This window comes from Trichechus manatus, unplaced genomic scaffold, assembly GCF_000243295.1.
Source record: "Trichechus manatus latirostris isolate Lorelei unplaced genomic scaffold, TriManLat1.0 scaffold00154, whole genome shotgun sequence".
Lineage (NCBI taxonomy): Eukaryota > Metazoa > Chordata > Mammalia > Sirenia > Trichechidae > Trichechus > Trichechus manatus.
Window position 1 is genome coordinate 1,865,727 of NW_004444090.1, and position 23,150 is coordinate 1,888,876.

Consider the following 23,150-nt stretch of genomic DNA (forward strand, 5'->3'; position numbering starts at 1 on the left):
CACCATGAGTCGGAGTCGACTTGATGGCAATTGATTATTGGTTAAACAAATATGGCCAGTGAATCTCTAGCAATTGGTGAACAGCAGGCATATGGATAATTAAACTATGTAGGCAGCTTTCTTTTCTTTTTTGACATTGTAGCCAAGGTTATACTGGAGAAAAACCAGATACCAGTCTACTAAATATTTGGCTAATTTTCTACAGACTTAAGAGTTGGTGCCAACTCGATGGAACCTAACAGTAACAACAATTTTAAACACGGACTGTTTAAAATTTGCCACCAAGCCATGAAAATCCAAAACAAGAAACAAAATTAAATGGCAAAAGAATTATTTGTAAATTTATATTAATCAGTGTAAAGTTAATTTGCACTTAGATAACATATCAGAGATAAAACTATGGAAACTCTCTCCTGAGCTTTCTATTATTTTTGCCAACTCAGTCAAAAAGAGTATCAATGTTTTAGCCCTTGGGAGAAAAAAGGCCTGCTTAAATATTCCTTCCCTTTTCCATTCTTTTTCCTTATATTGATACTCTTAAGCTGAATTTTCTTCTTTGTGAAAATGACTTACTATTTGTAACCTATTGATAACCACTAATTTCTTTACTCAAATTGTAACTACCTTTCAGTAGGTGCTCGATAAATATTAGATGAATAAATGACTGGAGCCCTGGTGGCAAAGTGGTTAAGAGCTCAGCTGCTAACCAAAAGGTTGGCAGTTCAAATCCACCAGCTGCTCCTTGGAAACCCTATTGGGCAGTTCTACTCTCTCCTATACAGTTGCTATGAGTCGAAATTGACCCGACGGCAACCAGTTCTAGATGTTTAAGCAGTCATATATGTGAAAAATGCCAGTGGCAACAAGATAAAGATCAACCCTTACCTACTATCAGATAAAGCTGTTTCATATTTGTACTGCTGAATTAGGTTATCCAAATTTCTGCAAAGCTGTAGTGTCACAGAAACAACCACTCTCTGTAGAACTTTTCCCATGTAAGGCAGACTAGATGTGATTAAACCAATCCATTGTGGGTGCATTTTACAAGCACAGTGTTGATGAAGAGCTCGTATCACTGCACAGAGGAACATGCCTTGACATGTGATTGGCTGAGCATGCAAATACTGAAGAGAAGTCATGGGCTGATGGGGGTTGATGTGTTCTAGGTCAGATACAACAAAATCAAAACCTGTTTCATTCTCTTCAGGGATAGTCATTACCCGGTGCTCTAGAATAATCAGCCTCTGAAGCACCTTCAGAAGTTGTGACTGGAGCGTGCTACCATTGTCAAATTCATCCTCTGAGAAATTGATAAGACTGTCCTCTGAGAAACCTTCTTCCACAGCAACTATGTTCTTACCTGCCATTTTTTCACTATGCCACTTCTGTGCACTAAAGATAGATGATAGCAAACAGTGAAGAATTACCTTCTGAACTTTACACTTAGATAACATATCAGAGATAAAACTAGGGAAACCCTTTGCTGAGCTTTCTATTACCTTTGCCAGCTCAGTAAAGAGGAGTGTCAAAATTTCTATGCTCATCATCTGCATGTTTCGATTGCCTATTAAATCTTGTGCAGTAACCTTGACATGAGTTGGGTAATGGCTACGCATGTAATATAAGCAGAGGGAAATAAGGATTTCTATGTACATAGAACTCCGGAAGTTATGATTAGAGTCCACTGGAATGTGACTATAGAAGTCTTTGCCCATAACAGAAATCCGATGTCTGGCCAATAAATTCTGAAGCAGAGACAACTGAGGAGTGTACGCATTATTTACACTAGTGGTTGAAATGGCATTTACAAAGGCAACAGGATTAGTTTTCAAGATGGCTTTGATAGCAGAGAAAGCATACAGAGTCCTTGATGAATCATACAACTGCAGATACAGGAGTACATGTTGATAGAGAGGATGGATGTTAAAGTTGGGAGATTTCCGTGATCCTGGAGAACCCATGTCACTCTCAATTTCAGAGATTTCTCCTTCTCCACAGCTATACCAGTTCTCTAAATCCAGACCATCACTAAAGAATACACTGGTTTGTTTGAGTTTTTCATTTGAAGTTTTTTTCTTGTCATCATCCTTCTTTCTGGCAAGTTTTACTTTGGGTTTTGCTCCTGGTTGTTTACCTGATTCCTTGACAATTGTTTCTTTCTCTGAGACTTTTTCTGATAATTTTTCTTTGAAGCTGAATTGAATACTACTGTGACTCCTCTGTCTAGATTTGGTTTCTGTAGAAGCAACAGAAGGGTCATGGAGAGTCAGTGTGGTTCCGGAAATACAAGGTGAGGAGCTATTTCTGGAGATTCCATTTGTCACGTACTGACAGCCGTCCTCCGCAGACACAGACAGAAACTGTGAACTTTTGTCACTCAGCAAACCACTCTGATTCTGCTGGGTGGACTGATCTTCATTTTTAATTGTCTCCTCACCCATATCTAAACCACTGCACTGTGATGTCATAACTTCACTTTCTAACTGAGATGAAATTGATGCTGATTCTGCTTCAAGACCACTTATGACTTTACAAATTAGGTCAAACACTACCTGCTGAACATCATCATCTGGGGAGCTTGCCTTTGGCATTTGAGATTCCTCTTGGGCACTCACATTTTCAGCTTCCACTTCGTAACTCAAGTTATCCCCAGCAGAGGAATGTGAACATCCAGAGTCAGAACTCTGAAGTATTTCTATCTGTTGGTCTGGAAGATCAAAATCAGACACAACCATTGGAATTGTCTCACTGCTGGTACTTAGAAGGGAAAGTCTGTCACTTAATGGATTAACAGTGAGACTAAAGTTCTCTATTTCATCCATGGTAAGTGGCTTTTCACCATTTCCTTTAGATGTAATGAGTTGCACTTGGCTTACTGTCATAAGAGAAAATTTGAAAAGGAGGAAAAATATAAAATTTATTAATATAATTTATATGTAGAAAAGGTAAACTTAAGATTATTAATCATTAGTATCATTTACTAGTAAAAATACTTATTGATTTATCATTATTTTAGACCTTTTAAGTCATAAAATTATGTAGATTACTCTAAGAGTTTAGAAGTTTAAAGATAACAATAGAAGGCCTATTATTGAATTCAAATAAACAGAACATCATTTTAACATACACAAAATGTAAGTGTCCTTTCCTCCCAAAATAAGACATCCTTTTTACTGCATCTCAAAATTTTAGATTTTTCTCCTCCCTGTATAATACTTCCCTTTAGTTATACTATTTCTAAGAGTTCAATCAAAGTTTAGTATATAGTCAATGTATAATAACCTCCTCGATTTTAATAAAAGTAAAAAAATATTTATGAACTCTACAGTATATTTAAGGTGCTAAACTAGGAGATAATGAGCGGGGAGATAAGGAAGAAGCATCATTGCTCCTCTTTTGAGAGTTTAAAATTAGTTGGAGACCACAAATATACATTCATCCATTTCTGTACCTTTATTGGGGACAATTGCTATTGATAGCATTCTTTTGGAAAAGGCAGAAGCCATAGTGCCACACAGTAGTACAAACCAAACATCATGGAGCTCAGGGAAAGCACTGTGACACCACAAATGGGGCCTGAGATTGATCTCAGAGGGGAATGAGAATTCAGCAGATAGACAGAGACCACAGCAGGTAAAGTGCTAATACAAAGATTTTCTGGCAATAAGCAGGGTAGAACATGATCTTGGAGATTTAGTAAAAGCCAGAGAAGGAAACTGAGGCGCTGCAGAAGAAACACACTAGAGATGGAGAACATGAAGCTTCAGTTCCAGCTTCACCACTTACCAGCCGTGGGAATTTGAGAAAGCCACAGCCTTCTGAGGAGCAGTTCCCCACTTGGTAAGTTACCTTTTTATGACCTGACTTCACAGTGTTACTTGTCAAGAGATATAATTGAGATATGCAATTCTCTTTTGTCCTTAAACTATAATGAATGGATCCAATATAAAGGGCTGTTATTACTGCATCATAAGAGGGTATCACTCGGCAATTTCAAAGTGTGGACTTAATAGTGTGAGCATCACAGGCTTTATATAAATTCTCAGTGAAGAATCTACAGAGCCTTGCAGGCCTAGTATTGCTAAATCAGCTCTAAAGGTATTTCCATCAAAATTGAGAAATGTCTCTCTGACCAGAGCTGTGGCTGATTCCTCCTCTGGTAGCATCAACCAATAAGAAAGATCCAAATTCTCTAAGACAGCCACTGATGAAGTACATTTTGACAAAGCCTACATAAGCACTGCTTCAGGGGGTGGGGGTAGGGGAAGGGGAGAAAATAAGCCTATGGGCAAAATCTCACTTCAATTCTCCTGCCAATCACTTTTGTGTTCACCTCTCACTTTCTTATTTTAATAACTTAATTCCAAATAAGGCTATTTTATTTCCATGTGATATTCACCATTGCTGCAGACAAAATTTTCCACGAAATGCTTGTCATTCTCCTCTCCTGGATAACATGGTGCCTTATTCCAATAACGCTCTGCTTGTACACGCTGCACTGAAACCCTCTGAGTTTTTGGATGAAGCAGGAGCAATAATAATGGTTCCAAAACTCTTGCGATATCATGTCTCTGGAGGACTTGGTTCAGCCAGGCTTGTCCCACAGAACTAGTAGAACCATCTAGACTGTTAAGGCTATCTAACATGATGAACAGTGACCTATAATAAACAACAACAATTAAAACAAAGAACAAACCACCTGAAAAAACTGCAAGACTCAAATTTATCTAAAATGAACATCATTATAAGTTGCATTTCCTATTTTGAATGAACTATTTTAAAGTAACCATGCTTCAAGATAACTTTTGACCACAGCATTTTTATAATCTCAATCCCTACAGTCTCCATATATAAGAGAAAGGAAAAAACAAGTCCTTTTCCTTGAAATTTCACAAGTATGTATTACTTTTAAAATATAAATATTAAAGAAGAGAAAAACTTACTTAATAAGTCTTGTTTTACATCTTACTCCTGTTCACGTCAACATATACCAAACCCCTTGCAAGGCGACGCTGCTTTCCATGCTGGCCCAAACTATGTGCTTAATTCAAGGAAAGACCTTCTCTGAAAGGTATGAGTATGTGGTTTGGAATAAAAAACCTCAAGATTCAAATCTGGGCTGTTCCATTTTACCTCTGGTGTAGTCTTGAGCAAGCCATTTAACTTCTCTGGGCCTCTGTATCACCTCACTTGTAAAATGAGGAAGGATGGCGAGGAAGGAAGGATGGTTGTCAAGGTTAGAGATGGTATTTCTAAAGTACCTAGCCCAGGTCCTACTATACTGTAAGGGGTCCAATACATGGTTCAATACTGGATAATTTTAAAAAATGGTAATGCTGCTTGAAAAGCACTAGTTGAAATAATGTCCAATACAGCACAAGCTGATCCTGTCCTGGGTTTTAAGCATAGTTAGGTTTGTGGTCAACTCTGTGAGACCTGTGGTGAGACTGCTAACTTACACAACACAGATAGAGGGCAGCTTCTTGGAACTAAATGCAAATCTGTTATTTGGGGTATGAGTCACAGGGTAGTCTGGAGAAACAGCAAAATCACTCTTAGGCAACTACAGTTTCTTTGAACCCATGGAAAGAGTTTGTCAGTTCAGCTGAAGATTTAGTAAGTTTGGTTTAGGCACAAGATTGAGAATAATTGCTAGAGAAACACTTTATACAATCTACTGTGTATCTGCAGTTTCACTGAATAGGAACAGAGACTCAGGAAGGCTGCATCCATTGCTGGCACCTAGAATGGTGCCTGGCACATAGTAGCAACTCGATGAGTAGCTGGCCCATGAAAGGAAGGGCCTTGGGTTAATAAATAATAAATTCTCTTAACAAATAAAGAGAATTACTCTATTTTTAACCAAATATGCACACCTTCTACATTTGTTTGCCAACCATGCTAGCCTCCCACCCAAGGTATTACTGTAAGTGCACTATGCTAATTTCTTTTTACAGCAACAAGTAAAAAAAAATTGAAAGAGTCCCACTTATGAAAATACTACGGGGTGGGGGGAGGGTGCAGCTGGCAAATGTAGAAGGTGCGTGTTACTTACATAAAAATATGGTAATAAACTCTCCGTAAAATTTGTAAATTGGCATCTCCTACCCCTACCAAACTAGCCAGAGGATTTAAGTACAAGAAGCAAACATTAAGATATCTGACTGAAAATTTGAATATAAAATGTAAACTGAACACAGTAACTAACCTGTCAAAGGAACGTGCAAAAGATGAAGATTTATTTATATGGAGGTCCCTTGTTAGATGCCAAAGAACTGCAAACTTTGCATGCGCTTCCATTCTTATTTTCTGAGGAGGAATATGGGAGATTAAATTATTTCATTTTTCCTTGAAAATATTAAGCAATTTTAGCAAAATCAAAGTAACTATTTACAAGAGAGCCTTATGCTCACAGTACTCAAATACAGACTGCAATCGATTTTAATTATGTTTTTATGGAAGTAGAAATATAGATAATATTTAAATATATACAGAAGTATTAAATCTAAAGGATCATTTTACGCTGTCAGATAAATTATTTAGTTTAGACTTTAGGGAATCAGTTTACTGTTGCTGCTGTTGTCAGGTGCCGTTGAGTCGATTTCGACTCATAGTGACCCCATGTGACAAAGTAGAAATGCCCCATAGGGTTTCTGAGGCTGTACTCTTTACAGAAGCAGATCACCACATCTTTCCACTTCAGAGCCTCTGGGTAGGTCTGAACCACCAACCTTTCAGTTAGCAGCTGAGTGTTTAACCATACTTGATTATTCCATATGAGGGAACTGAAAGCAATAAAATACATGTCATGGTATCTTGAGTCTAGGAAGCACTTCATCCTTCATTTTAATGTAAATATTCAGTTGTCAAAATTTATTTTATCAGACAATATAATTTATTTTTATTCTCAGAAATTATATGGTAATCCCAAATGAATTTGTCATTACTTATAAAGCTGGTTTATTAGACTCAAAATTTAAATACTTCAAAATTACTTCTATAAGAAAAGTATTAAACCACTTTTGGGATTATTTGGAAAAGATTATGTATTTATATAACAATGACAACACAACGTAAAAATAAATTATTTAGAAAGACAAGAACTTGGTATTAGATAATGAACATGCATTAATATAAATCATAAAAATGCCAAATAAAAACTGTGACATTATTAGAATTTGTATAGTCTTCCTCTAGCAATTGTGAATCCTTCAAGTAAAAACTCCAACACATCAGAAAATGTATCTGTCTAAATTGCTCATGGAGTCCCTGGGTGGTGTAAATGGTTTACATGCTTGGCTGCTAACTGAAAGGCTGGAGGTTTCGAGTCTATCCAGAGGTACCTTGAAGAAAAGTCCTGGAGATCCACTTCCAAAAAATCAGCCACTGAAAACTTTATGGAACACAGTTCTACCCTGACTCACAGGGTGTTGCCATGAGTCAGAGTCAACTCCATAGCAGCTGTTTTTTTTTTTTTTTCCAAATTGCTTGTGATAGGTCAGTAGAGTGCCCGCTTTTTCCAGGAGCTTAATAAATGCTTTTTCTATGAAGCCTGTGTCTGTACATCAAGCAACCCAAATATATAAAATAAAGTTATAAAAGGTGTTTTAATTTTTTTCATGGGTGCATACTTTTATTCATAACTTAGAAGCATCTCTTCAAAATGAAATTTTACATAAGTAAAAACATGTACATAACATGTCCTAAATTTATACTTAATGTCAAACACATAAATTGCTGAATTAAAATGCAAGGTGTACAATATACTTTTATTTTGAAAGAATGTGTTGAAGTAGGAATAAAATTTCAATATTATCTTGAAATAAACTTTTCACTCCTCTCCTTACCACTCTTCTCCTAATCAAATGCTTAATTTACTCAATACAATGAATGTCTTTTGAATATGACCCATTCAAATTCACTAGCATTTAGATTTATTTTTTAATAGGCTAATCCACTTCTAAAAGCTGTTCAATAAAATTTTCAGTTTATAATACAGAGCAGGCATGGCAAGATCACAAACTTCATTAAATTACCTTGAAGAGGTCAATCAGAATGATTCTTCCAGCTTCTTCTCAGACCTGCTCCTACCTTTGCCAGTTTTATTCTGACTTATGTATAACTTCATATACATTAGGATACAAAACTCTTATTTTGGATATTTATTATAGGGTAAATAATATAATCTCACAAATTAACACTCTATAGCTTATAAAGGAGCCCTGGTGGCACAACAGCTAAGTGCTTGGCTGCTAGCTGAAAGCTTGGCGGTTCAAACCCACCCAAAAGCTATGCAGGAGAAAGACCTGGCAAGTGGGTCTTATAAAGATTATAGCCTAGAAAACGCTATGGGGCAATTCTACTTTGTTACATGGGGTTGCTGTGAGTCAAAATCAACTCGATGGCACCTAACAACAATAGCAACAGCTTATAAAAGTAATTTCACACACATTATTTCATTTCACATATATTAGCTAATACATTCCCCAGTTCCGTAACTGTGGCCACTGATTCCTCTTTAAATGATACAAGAATTTGGACCAGCAACAGCTTTAATCACTATTACCCATAATTGGTGTCCTAAAACAAGAAATAAACCCAGCATTTGATTTTGGGTCACTTAATTTTTCATGTTAAGAGCTTTGCTTCTAACCAAATGTCAGCAGTTCGAATCCACTAGCTCCTCCTTGGAAACCCAGCGGGGCAGCTCTACTCTGTCCTATAGGGCTGCTATGAGTTGGAATTGACTTGATGGCAATGAGTTTGTTTGTTTTTTAAACATTTTTCATATTACCGATGCTTCTATAAAGAACTATCCTTTATTTTGAAGAGATTATGATCAGTCTTTACTCTGAACTAAGCTATATTATCTCTCATTCAGATGCTAGCTGTAATAATTTTCCTAAACAGTTTTCTAAATTTACCTTTTGTTATAATAGGGCACAGGATAAGAAGAGAAGAATTTACCTTATCTTTATGGGTTAACTGCTGGCTTATAACATCCTCACAGATGCTAGAAGAAGGAACCAAGTTATGTAACTGATAAAACAGTTCCACACTCTTCTGGTGGTGCTGAGGTGTCCCATCTCCCAGTTGATCCCACAATGTTAAAGCTACATGCTAAAGAAAAAGATGTAGGCGACAGTTCCAACAAACATAAATGAAAACTAATTTAACAAACATTTCCTATTTGCTACAAACAATTCTCAGGCTGCCAGACCTGAAAGATCTCTAATATACACTATGCCACTGGGATAAGATTTAAAAATGCAGCCTTCCATCTGCCTGCTTTCTGCTTATCCTGGCCCTTCAGAACCTTTTATAAGTGTCATTTAATGATATTTGTTTTAAACATCAGACATGTAAGTGCTTTCTGCAAGGACCAGGTAAGATCTCATTTCTCTATTTTAGTTATGTTTAGTAAAGTGATGCTGGACTACACTATCCTTAATAGGATACAAATCCCACATTGAATGCAATTTAATGTTTACAGGTCTATGTTTCAGAGTGAAATATAATTCATAGTCCAAATAACCAAGATACTTATGACTTTTATAATAAAGCCATATGTATTTAGGAGCTACCCGTTAATAAAGCACTTGATGATCTATGACAGCATTAATAAAAATGAAATAATCTTCAGGGTTTACCATCACAAAATTATGGAAACCAACTGTAATCTAGCAGGAGGAAGTATCTGGAGGGGCACTATGACCTCAAATCAGATTAAAACAATTTTATGTATAAAAAACTATCTGTAATACAATATTTGTAATACAATCCAAATATACGTGATGTTCTTTCTATGTAGAGGATACTATCTGTACCACTGTGGTAGAAATCAAAGAATACATTTTTTCTGAATGACATCATATGCCACAGATGATAATCAGACAATCTAGATTGTCAGAAAAACTTCCTGGGAGTTTTGAATAGCTGAGGTTTACTCTATGAATAGGAAAAGTGTCACAACCACTTCATCTATATATAAGTTCCACTGTAATAAATGAGCTTTCTTCCTAACTTTAGGTGAAATTATTTCCTCCATGGCCTCAGTGCCCTAATACTTGCCTTCCTTTACCCTAATACTCCTCTGATCCTTACGTTTTTCTCCCTCACAAAACTGGAGACAAAATGGGCAAAGCAGTACACATCAAATGTGCCATCCTTTTTTATATGGAAATATGATACTAAGATGTGTTTAAGCTTGATTATCATGTTTAAAATCACTGTTAACCTAACTAGGTCTGTATCTTACATGCAGTGGTTATCTTAGTCATGTATGTGTTTTTAGTACTTACCTTGAAAAATTCTGTCTTCTCAGCTATGTATTTCAGATTGCCTTGAGTGAGGGGAGGTCTAATAACCACAGCTACTTTTCCCTGGTTTGGACTTAAGGGCTGTGCAGGCTCTACGCTATTGACATTTTCCCCAGTGACCATGGCCACAGACTGAGTCAATCCCACAAGGTCCATGACTAGTGAAACAGCGACACTCTGAACACTGAAATCACTCGCTTGGCTGCAAGCACTCATCAGAGTCTGGAGCCAGAGTGGAGGCTGCACCTGTTCACAGTCTGAAACAAAAGAAAAAAGCAGAGTTCATCACACTAAACACTTCACACATACTCTAAGTTAATTTAAGAAAACAAAGCAACTCTACTTACCTTTAGGCCTTGATTTGTTTAAAACAAAACAAAACAAACAAACAAAAAAAACACCATAGTTTCTCACCTAATCTATAGCTTTAAGAAAATAAATCAGCAACAAGAATTTCCTAAACTTTTTTTGGTAGTATGTATTTTTCTTATCCCAAGTCATACAATCTTTTTTTCCTATCCTGGAAAACAGTATACTAATCAACAAATATTATGTGGTACTCACTGCTCTGCTGGGTGAAGGCAATCACTTAGTCCATCTACTCAACAGATATTTCTTGAACAACTACAATACCCACGGCACAATGCCAGGGCTGGGAAAGGGGGATGCGAAGTGAATAAAATATAACCCTATCCTGAAGGCCTCAACCTAATAGAGAAGTGATGTCATGTCTGCAAAAAGTAACACTCAATGAGTTAGAGTATATAGACACCATAAGAGAAGTGCAATGGTATGCTACAATTCAGAAAAAGAGAGGTAACTTCAGTGAAGGAAAAGGTCAGAGGAGAGTTTAGGAAACAGTTGTCCTTTGACATGCTAGCTAAGTTAAGGGCAGAGGAGGAAGTCAAAGAAGAGGAGAGCATTCGACATGAATAAAAAATGGTGTGAGAGGAGAATGGAAGTGGGATAGCATAGGGAGTGTTTGTCAAACTTTTTAACTGCAAATCACACAAACAATATGTAGTACTTTCACGGGGCCCCAACACACACATAAGTGAACGTGAGACAAAAGTTTCAAAAAACAATACTTAGACATTTGCATTCTGATATTTTCCCTTCTGCTAAGCTAATTCCATACTCACAGATTGGTCATGATTCAGTTTCAGAAACACTGCTATAGGGCATGCTATGGGAATTACAAAAAATTCTAATTAGGTACGTGAAACAGAGTAGTGAAAACTTAAGGCTGGGATACACTTAATCCGCAGAGCGACGACCAGAAGACAAATGAGAATGCTGACTTGCAAAGCAGCACTGTTCACAACAACTTTCTGTGATGAAGGTACTACTGAGCATTTGAAATGTGGTATGTGTGACTGAGGCACTGAATTTTTAATTTTATCTAATTTTAATTACTCTAAGTTTAAACAGCCACATAGGCCTATTTGTGGCTATCATACTAGACCACGCAGAGAGGTCAGAGCTTATTGCCTCACAGTTGAATCTGCATATGAAGTAGTAATAAAATTACACATTACATTTTGGGCATTGTTTCTTCCTTGAAAAAAAGAATTACACTTTTTTTAAAAGGTTGTACAATTACTGTGAACTATTATGCAATGGGATTTTAAGTATTTCACGGAACATAACTGACTACTAATATTTACATTTTATTCTTATTTTATTGTCACTAATAACTGAATAAAATATATGACATTTTACATTAAGATAACAATAACCTTAATAAACCAAAAATTCAGTAATGCACCATATTATTAAAAGCACTATGGAAACTTATGATAAAAGTCAACAATAAGACAGTAGAAAACAACTCCTAAAATGTGTTTATCACAGCATAAGTACAGCCAAAGAAAGCTATTTTTTTTTTTTTTGTTTTAACAAAACCAAAATTTCAAATTTGGAATATTGGAAAAAATTCTCTAGCTGACATGAATATTAACACAATAGCATTCCTGTCATTCAGTTAAAATCTTTTGTAAATGCAATTTTAAAAAGAAAATTATAAACTAAAGGAACTTGAAAATTTCCAATGATCCATCCAATATATTCAATGGAAAGGGGGCACTGACTTTTACTTGCATATTCAGAAATCAACATTCTTTTGTATTTTTATATATGTAAATACACAACTGTATGTGTTGTACAAAATCATTTGACTTCCTTATTTTGTTTCTATACTTATTGTCTTCATCAAAACAATTATGTTGCAGATTATTTAAATATATTCAACTGTATTCTTTTTGCTTTAAAATCCAGATATCAGCAGCAAGTTTCCTAAACAACCTTGACCTTTTTAAAGCACATATCATCATTTACATGAATACATCTATGTGATAATCTATTAAATGGTAGAATTTTTCTGATATTTTAACTACAACATAAGGATACCAAGGAAGATTTATCCATATTAGCAGTTGAGACACCAACTTTATTTTGAACATTTTGGCAAGGGGGGGGTGTATTTATTTTCTTGATTTATTACTTTTAAGCTTGGACATATTACACTGGGCAAATCTGCTGCGAAGGACTTCTTTAAAGTGTTAAAAAGCAAAAATGTTATTTGAGGACTAAGGTGCACCTGACCCAAGCCATGGTATTTTCAATCACCTCACATGCATTGTGAAAGCTGAACAATGAATAAGAAAGACCAAAGAAAAATTGATGCCTTTGAGTTATGGTGCTGGTGAAGAATACTGAATATACCATGTACTGCCAGAAGAATGAACAGATCTGTCTTGGAAGAAACACAGTCAGAATACTCCTTGGAGGTGAGGATGGCAAGACTTCGTCTCACGTACTCTGGACATATTATCAGGAGGGACCGGTCCCTGGAGAAGGACATCATGCTTGGTAAAGTAGAGGGACAGGGAAGAAAAGGAAGACCCTCAATGAGATGGACTGACACAGTGGTTTCAACAATGGACTCAAACATAGCAATGACTGTGAAGATGGCACGGGAGCAGGCAGTGTTTAGTTCTGTTGTACACAGGGTCGCTATGAGTTGGAATTGACTCAACGGCACTAACAACAACAAGAAATTTGGTAGAAATTGATAACAATTTTCCAAAACAGTAACTTTAAGGCTTTTTGGATCTCTATTGGACTCAGATACTTGCCTGTCTCCAGCTTAAGAGGGACGATTCTTGCTCCCAAGTCCAGATAGATACTGGAGGGGGAGAAGATAGGGAAAGAGAAGGACCTTCTACAGCTAAGCAGCCAGGAGCTGCAGTGCCACAGTTTACCAACTCTATTCTTTCTCATTTGCCTTTACCTTAATCTCGTCCATACCACTGCTAATGGCTTAGTACATATCTTTTCCAGCTCTCTAATCTTTGTATTTGTTAATAGCAAATATTATGTTTTACGTTTTTTACTTGACCTAACAAGCATTTCCCCTAATCCTACTACATGCCTTTTATTTTTGATTATGTTTCTTTGGACATACAAAAGATTTTTGTGGTTAAATCACCGATGTTAGCAAAAACTCCTTAAAGAGTCTACATTTCACTAAACAAGCCTGATTATTTTGTGCTCTATTGCTAATGTTAGAAGTTTTATTGGCCACTGCCACCCTGTTTTTTTAATCATATGAAATGATGTGTGATATAAAAAATTTAAATAAAGACAGACATATATGATACTAGCCATACTAAAGGAAACCAGTAAATCGAAATGTTATATTACTTTCCTCCAGAGAAAGGAGTTAATTTCTTTCTTAGCTTCTGCTCGCTTGCAAGCCAACTGTTAAAGACATCAAAATCACAAAATCTTCCAACATATCATAATGGTAGTCTTTCTTTAAAAAAAAAAAAATTCTCCAAATTAAAATACACTTTTTAAAATTCACTCACTAAAGAAAAAAGTTTTCATATCCCAGTTTTAATATCCATGTGCTTCTTTTTTAAAAAATGAATGGTATGCTACAGAAAGTATTTAAATATAAACAGAACAGAAAAGACCTTACCAGTCTCTGATTTTTCAGAATGCAACTCTGATGTATGGTTCCCCTCAGCAATGTAAACTGGGAAACTTGAGCACTCTAGGAAGAGCTGACAGGCAGCAAGGAAGGCAGAAAGGTATTCTTTTGAACTTTTTTGTTTACTGATGTTTCTCTCTTTCACATCTCCATGTGAATCTCTGTCCCATTTTGATGTCTCTCCTTGCTCTCTGCTGAGATCCTTTTGTTGTTCTGTAGCCAAAACCTGAGACAAAGAGTTACTCTGAATGATATAGAGGTTGATCAGTCTGGTTAGAAACTGTTGGACATACTCCAAGCAGCACTGCATTGCAGTCTTTTGGGCTGTCTTTCCACTTCGGGTTGCTGTCCCCTGAGTAACTATGGAAGAGGCCTGGACGATGGTTTCTTCAGATCCCACAGTGGATGCTGTTTCTGTCTCGGAAGATGTGCTACCAACTGGGATGGCAGCTGTGCCCTGCCCCTCACTCAGTTCTCTGTCAATGTCATCAGTTCGGTCTGCTTGATACTGTATAAACTCAGTGAATCCACTCTCTGATGATCGACTACTTGGTGGATTTTCTCCATCTTCAAACACTTCAGTAGGATTTTCAAGAGAAACTGATGACACCTGGTAGAGATTAAAAAAGCAAACAGCTGAGTAGCTAAAATTATAAAATTAGAAATGGCTGCCTTTTAAGAGAAATCAGTTTTAGATTAGACTAATCACAACTTAATCTGCATATACTGTCGAATCTCTAAAACAGTTTCTACACTGACGTATACGTTTATAATAATCAATAAGAAACACTGATAGGGTTCTAATGAATATATTACTACCAATTCACCAAGCATTTATTATTCATCACATGCATTGCATAAGGTTAGGTTTTGGAGGGCAAAAATACTTATATTTACAAATCTCTAGGATCTATATCCTTGTTTTCAAACAACTAACAATTTATTCAATTCACTTCATGAAATAATTTTCCTAATGTCTAAACAATGCAAGGAATGAGACTTGTAAGGTTAAAATGAAATTTTAAAAACTAAGGTAAAATCTAATAGGTCATCTGTTCATGACCACATTAATGTGAAATTTTTATCTGAAAAGTATAAAGTACTAAATGTTGCTATTAATCTAACATCCTTTCGATGAACTGTTACTGAATTCATATTCTATGCCAGACACTGTGTTTTAGGTACTAGGAATAAAAGGAATAGTTTATAATCTAGATGGGAAGAGATACTAAAATATTAAAAAACCAACCAGCTACTGGGGTAAAGCTGGAATGGACTAACAATTCCCTCCCTATAATAATGATAGGATGAGTAAAGTTATTAAGTATATTTTCTGGCTCAGTTTAAGTAAACAAAAGTTGTACGTATCATGACTTCCTTGGGTTACTGTGCTAGAGCCTAATTTTCTTATGAGACTTGTAAGGTTAAAATGAAATTTTAAAAACTAGAGGTAAAATCTAATAGGTCATCTGTTAAGGACCACATTAATGTGAAATTTTTATCTGCAAAGTACTAACTGTTTGTTATTAATCTAACATTGAATGTTTCACTAAGAAGTAATCTTATTAATATATGAACTAAATGATCTGCTGCCCCAAAGCCTGGCCTCAGACAGTGTTCCTTGCTTCCGTGAATGACACTACCATTCATTAAGTCAGGAAGACAGAAACCTAGGATTCATTCTTTGTACCTTTTCTCTCTCTCCTCTCCTTCCCTCTCCCCCTACACATCCACTTCAGTATAGTGGTTAAGAGTGAGGGCTCTGCCACTTACTAGCTGTGTGATACTTTGCAAGTTATTTAACCTCTCCAAACCAGTTTCCTAATCTGTAAAACTGAGATGACAATAATACCTACACCTCACAGTTGCTATGAAGATTAAGTAACAGTATATATAAAGTACCTGGCACTTAATAAACACTCAGTAAATGTTAGTGATCACTCATTACCCTTACCAATTCATTCCTAAGTCCTACTGATCTTTCCTCACTAATCCATCCATTTCTCTCTGTCCTCACCCTTTCCCCCATCTTGTTGGCATCAGTTATCACCTCTCACCTGCACTACTGCAAGTCTCCCCATATCCATTTTTTGATTCTCAGTTCCATACTCCACACTGCGGCCAGAGTAATTTTTCTAATATACAAATATGATTATGTCACTTGATTTTTCCCTTCTGTGTCTTCCCATTGATCCTAAGATAAAGAATAAAAGCCTTAGTATAGTGAGCAAGGCTCTGTCTTGCCTCTGCCTACCTAACCAGCTGCATCTCCTCTTCACTGTCTGCACAGTGCTCTTTCCTGCCTAAGAGCCTTTGCAAATGTTCCTCTCTCTGCCAAGTGCTCTTTTTTTCCTACCCTCACCCTACCTCATCCCACCAATTCCCCTAGGGCTCCACTCATACATTCCTTCCTCAAGAAGGCCTCCCTTGACCTTCAGTCTAGGTCAGGTCACCTACTTTCCATACTCCTATCACTCTATTTTTCTTTGTACATTTATTACAACTATAATTAAACATGCAATTAGTTGTTTAATATATATCTCTGCAACTTAAATGAAATAGTTGAGAAGGGCAGGGACTGTGTCTAGTTCACCACTGGATATCCAGTGCCTTGTACAGAGTGGGATGGAGCCCTGGTGGCACAGTGCTTAAAAGTACAGCAGTTCGAATCCACCAGGCGCCCCTTGGAAACCCTATGGGGCAATTCTACTCTGTCCTACAGCGTCACTATGAGTCAGAATCGACTCGATGGCAATGGGTTTGGTTTTGGGTTTGCGCACAGAGTGAGTACTGAATGAAGAGAAGTTGTTTTCTCTATTTTAAAGGTAAGAAAAATGAGCCTCAGGGAAGTTAAAAAAAAAAAAACTTGTGCATGGTTATAGCAGGCAAGCTTAGTAGTAACAGCTCAGATGAGGCGATTCTAAACTTCATGCTCCTTTTCATCATAGCATATTGCTATATCTACAACAGTATGAGAAATTTTTGTATTATAATGCAAAGTTTAGAGATGGCTATCATCAGAATTAAACTTAATCATGAAGTTTTCTCCTTCGAAAGTTTAATGACCATTTAAATCTTGTGCAATTAAATACATTAAAAAAAATCTTATCCAAATAGTAACACTGTCATTAACTTATAAAGTGATTTCTGTATTAATATATTTAACATAAGGATCATAAAACAATGGATAATACTACATTAATAGAAACTATAAATTCAGTTGAACGTCTATATATTTATAAAATTTAGTTGCAAGATTTACATTATATAACTATGCTTCAGATTATTTTATTTTAAAAATGTCTTTCTGATAACAGAAATTACATGCATTAGGCATGTGGGTGTAGAGATCTAATACACTAATTTTATAAAAACACACTAAGTGCATCGAGTCAAAATAAGATTTATATTTTTCAAAGACTGATTCTTTCACTTATATGTTCAAAAATAGGGATACTGAAAACACCTTCACCTTATAAATATAATCAATTTTCAGACATCTCAGAGAAGATAATAGCATTGTATTTCAGTAAAGGACAGAATATATATATCCTGAGAGCATATAAGAAAACCAAAGAGAGTGAGAAAAGCATACTGAGGTTAATTAACTCTAAGGTTGATGAAACCATTATATTAAAAAAAAAAAAAAAAAAAGTATATTGTCTAATTGTCCTTCATTTAACATGAATGGATGTTCCCATTCACCTTACCTTAACCCTCAAAAAGGGCCTCCAGATGTTTTCTACAGAATATTTACATATTTTAATATACTATTGAGAGAATAAGGTCCTTCCCCTATTCCCATTTATCTCATTCAAATAAAAACCAAAGCTTCCACAGCAGCTAAAACCCATTTTAGTTTTATTTCTAAGAAGACCTTAGAGGCATAAATTAGTAGAAAACAGCATAACAAACCTAACTGCCAAACAACAGGAGAGAACAATATGTATTTCATAAAAATAATGAGCAGAATAGAAGGAAAATAACAGAGACCGATTTTAGTGTATGTAGGATAATCCTGAGATATATTTAGATTGACTGAGGGTCAGTAATGTCCACTTTATATACGAAGGATGAAGAAAAAATTTTGAGATTAATACCTGAGGGAAAAGGTTGTATGAGAGCATCCTGATACTATGTTTGTCTGTATGAAAAATAAAGGCAACTAAAAAAAGAGGGCAACTATTCAATCCTGGGACTTACATAACTGAACCTGATACTCTAGAAATTTAAAAATTGTTAACATTGTGGAACTGCACCTAAATTCAATGTAATTATCATATAATTCCATTGAGCCTATTTACTAAAATATTTTAATATTACAAACCTGAAAACTTTTAAATTCTTGATTTTTACATAGGTGTTTCACAGTTGTTTAAGTCTGCTACTAGAACTAGATATTAAAATTCTTATTATAGCTTTAATTTATTCAACATTATAAAGAAAGCATTAGGTATCCTCATGACTGTGGAGGACAAAAAGATTCTGGATTTCAGGAAAAGCATGTCAAAATTTTAGTGTATACAAAAAGGACAGTAAACTTTAGACATAGACCTGCTGTCCATCAGCCATATCTGGCTACTGAGCACTTGAAATGTGGCTTAATTTTAAATTTTATTCAACATTAATTAATTAAAATTTTAATTGAAAAATTAAAACTCAATTTAGTTATCAGTATGCTTAGAACAACTTAGGTCTGTGAATTTACTTTTTTGACTGTAAATTTTATGAAATTAAGTATTTATGATAAAAATTCAGCGTATGAATGGAAATGTGCTAAAAGTGTAAAATACACACGGGGTTTTGAAGACAGTACAAAAAATGTAAAATAGCTCACTAATTTTTTTATACTGATTACATGTTGAAACAATAATATATTAGAAATACTGTATTAAATAAAATATAGTAAAATTAATGTCACTTGTTTTTTTTTTACTTTTGTTTAACATGACTACTTAAGACATTAAAATGACATATGGTGCTTGTATTATATTTCTATTGGAAAGTTCTGATAACACAGTTAAACTGCTTTACAGTCCAAAGCCTAAAGTACAGTCTACTGCCACAATACTTGGGCCTAAGAAAGATTTTCACTAATTTGTAAATACTTATATCTAAGTGACTTTACCCTGAATCTATCGTGCTCTGAAGAAATATAACTAGCCTGATACAAAAACAATAGGTAACATTACCTTTTTGTCTTCCCATTCTTTGACTGAATTGTTCTGCACCTTTGGGAACTGCAGCACACCCCCAGCACCCGCAGATAATAGTGGAGGTTGAACCTTGCTAAGGATCTTTGAGCAGAGCCTGAGTGAATCTGTGAGTTCAGACAAGTGCAACGTCTGGAGATGGCTTGTCAGTGCAGAGATCATCCTGAGCAGCAACTGGGGCAAATGTTCTGTCTGGATTTCAATGTAAGTCTCCTGAAAATAAAAGTGAAATGAGAAAATTTTAAACAATGTGTAAGTAAACCTGTTCTATTATTCCAGTTATTTTTAAATCTGTAAATAAGGCAGTAATTGTAATCACTGCAATGTTTTATATGTGTCATGTTCTTAATTAATACTGTAGTTATTTTATTATTAATGACTTATAAAATTTCTATTCCCAATTTAAGTATTTCAAAGGATATATTATGAAATAACCCCAGTTTTATCTGTCACATTACTGAAAATTTAATATTACGAAAGTGAATAAAATCAGTTAAAAACAAAACAGGCTGAATGTCATACCTGACACAGCACCCTCATACTTCTAGTAGGCTTCAAAATGAGAAAGCACAGAATTGAGGAGAGAAAACATAAGGGAAAAAGATTTCTAACAGTCTTCATTTAACAGACAGAATCATTAATGATTATAAATGCAGCCATTAGATCACTATACACTAAACATTTAAGATTTTACAACATGCAATTATGATGTATAATCCATGTATTATATGACACTTGTATATATATTACATATATGTCAGAGGACAAAACCCTTGCAAAATTTCATGAAAAAAGCTACAACAAAAGGACAAAATAAATTTATTTCAAAGATGTAATTTTATTTGAAGATGATGTTTGTCTCCAATATGAAATATTTGAACTATGTTTTTAGATTCCCTCAATGTTTTCACCAAGATGGCCTTACCAAGGAAACTATATCCAACAAAAAATCCACCAGTAAGCAGAAATTGATCAGCTGTAACTCAGATGACTCACTACTATCTCCAGGCCCAATATGAAGTCTGACGTGCAGTGTCCTCCTAAAAGGACAAAATTCACTTTATCAAGTATACTATCAAGTGCTATAAATACATGTGACAACATCATTGTCTTTCTAACGAAAGCTAATTCAACACTGGTACACACACAATAATGTTTCTGTGATGAACATTCCACTTCCCCCTGGATGTTCTTCTATGTGGAAATTCCCAAAGCAAGATTCCTAGGCTTAACCTCACCCTGAAAGTCCCATCCTGCACTTCTAACAACCTACCAGGCATCTTCATCCATCTTCTGGATGCATCTCACTTTTTGGGGCTTATTTCCCATTTTTCCCACTACAGATGTCATGTCCTACTTGAAATGGATTGTCTGTTCTTTGATTTCCGATCTCAGGGCTTTTGCTCATACCAGTTTCTACTCCTGGACTGTCATCCTCCCCCTACTTCATTCTCTTGTATCCAGAGTGCATCTGTCCTTCAAAGTCTAGGATCAAATGTTACCTCCTCCAGGAAGCTTCTTCTGATCCAGGTAGTAGAGATCATTCCTCCAACATATTAATCCTATATGACCATACATTGCTCTACACTCTGAAGACACAGAGTAAGAACATGACATACTTCCTGGCCAGCAAGAAATATCAGCATATAGAGAAATAAATGTGACAATGTGGGAGGAGTTGATTCTGATGGGCGATTTGAGAGAGTCATAGAGGCTACTGAAAAGGCAGGTGACCTGGATATAAGTCCTTACCAGATGGGCAAGGGGGAAGAATATTTTAGAAAGAATAACATGAGTGAAGGCCCAGTAGCATGAAGGTTAATGTGTGTTCAGGGAAGAGTCCAGGTTATCTAAAGAAGAGTGTGTGTGTTTGAACACAGAAATGAAGGTAGAAACACAAGCTAGAGCAAAAGGATATTCATAATTCCTTCTGCATTCCTACCATATTTTAATCTCCCTATTAAAATATTTGTAATTTTAAATTTAGTACTAGGAATATATATGTACATGTATAAGTAACTGTTCCCACTGTACGGTCTCTGAAGACAAGAAGAGTCTATATGCCTAGCATAGTGCTTTGAAACTAGGTGCTCAATTCCTGCTGAATGAGTAAGCAAACAACTTCCCAAATCATTAAAAGGACTAATACCAAACTAATCATCAAGAGTTGTATTTTAAAATATTCATGAGATAGTACATGATCAATAAAGTGGGCTAATAGCTTACTTCTGACTACATGCACCCAAGGTCTGAGACATTAATCTGGCTCTGACAAGATTTGATCTAGAATCCAGGCAGAGATTCCACTCAAGTTCCCTAGTATCCTAAGGTTTTCAGATTATATTTTAGGTTTTAGGTTCTAAAGGGTGGAGGGCTTTTATCTACTCATCAGTGACAATATGGGCAATTTCTATGGCTTTAAAAGCACAAGCGTAATCAAGGTGTTTTTTCTTATTCAAAGTGGAAATCCTTTTGGGAAAATGTGAACAGCAGATACAAATTTGCTATCTTTCCACAACAAAGATAAAACTAAATCACTACAAACTAGAAAGGGAAAACCTTTCACCTGTGCTGGCGACTGAAAAATTCATCTCTAAACTCCTTTCCATTTCTAAGATTATTTGATCAATGATTCTATATCCTAGAGTGACAAAGTAGAATCAGATTATGGCTATTAAATAATTAACAGTTGTCAGTAGCAGTAGAATGTATAAAAAGATATTCTTTTCAGTAGACTTAAGAACATAAAAAAAAAGAAAAGAAAGGTAAGCTTTGGATGTTATTGAATCAGAAGGAATTAAACAGTTTAACATACCTACAACATTCTTCAAACCAACGTGCAACATAATCCCACATATAATAAGGCTCAAAGGAATTAAAGAGAAGGTTGGCAGTTTTAATCAGCTCTGCTGTTTTCTTGTTTTCCCTTAATTTACTAAAAAATGAAAAGAAAAACATTTACTTTATCAAACTTAAATTTAAATGCAATGTTATAGGACTATGTATATTCCTAGGTAGTTGCTAGACAATATTTTAAATAATATTACAACAAATAATACTTATCCACTGCTACTCTATTTCTTTATATATACAGTCATTTTTCCAAATCTGAGTTTCATAACTCAAATGTATGATCAAGATAAAAAGTTAGCCTTGCATAAGAAAAAACAGTTGTGTCCCTTGAAAAGATAAGGAAGTTTCTTTATTTGAGTGTGTGGCTATTAATTTGATATTACATTCTTAACTGGACTAAACCAAAGCTAAGAAGTTTCCTGAATAGAATCAAACACTTTGAGGGACAGAGTAGCAGGGGTTGTGGTCTGGGGACCATGCTTTCAGGGGACATCTAAGTCAATTGGCATAATAAAGCTTATTAAGAAAATGTTCTGCATCCTACTTTGGTGGGTGGCGTCTGGGGTCTTAAAAGCTTGCAAGCGGCCATCCAAGATGCATCAATTGGTCCCAACCACCTGGAATAAAGGAGAATGAAGAACGCCAAAGACGCAAGGAAAGTATTAGCCCAAGAGACAGAAAGGGCCACATAAACCAGAGACTTCATCAGCCTGAGACCAGAAGAACTAGATGGTGCCAGGCTACCACCGATGACCACTCTGACAGGGA

The 23,150-nt window shown here is 35.6% G+C and overlaps 1 protein-coding gene across 13 annotated transcripts in view; it reads right to left on the bottom strand.

Moving 5' to 3' along the window:
* DOP1A (DOP1 leucine zipper like protein A) overlaps positions 1-23,150 on the bottom strand; it is a 111,156-nt gene that overhangs the window by 28,447 nt on the left and 59,559 nt on the right. For all 13 annotated transcript variants that reach the window (XR_002825580.1, XR_002825581.1, XM_023740376.1 and 10 more), the window contains 9 exons: positions 22,345-22,464; positions 20,455-20,569; positions 19,509-19,742; positions 14,305-14,926; positions 10,302-10,576; positions 8,968-9,120; positions 6,209-6,309; positions 4,400-4,659; positions 886-2,875 (listed from right to left, as the gene is read on the bottom strand). Coding sequence is in view for 11 of the 13 variants with exons in the window: in XM_023740376.1 (XP_023596144.1) it covers positions 886-2,875; positions 4,400-4,659; positions 6,209-6,309; positions 8,968-9,120; positions 10,302-10,576; positions 14,305-14,926; positions 19,509-19,742; positions 20,455-20,569; positions 22,345-22,464 (3,870 nt within the window). In the remaining 2 variants the exon portion in view is untranslated. The remainder of the gene's footprint in view (positions 1-885; positions 2,876-4,399; positions 4,660-6,208; positions 6,310-8,967; positions 9,121-10,301; positions 10,577-14,304; positions 14,927-19,508; positions 19,743-20,454; positions 20,570-22,344; positions 22,465-23,150) is intronic.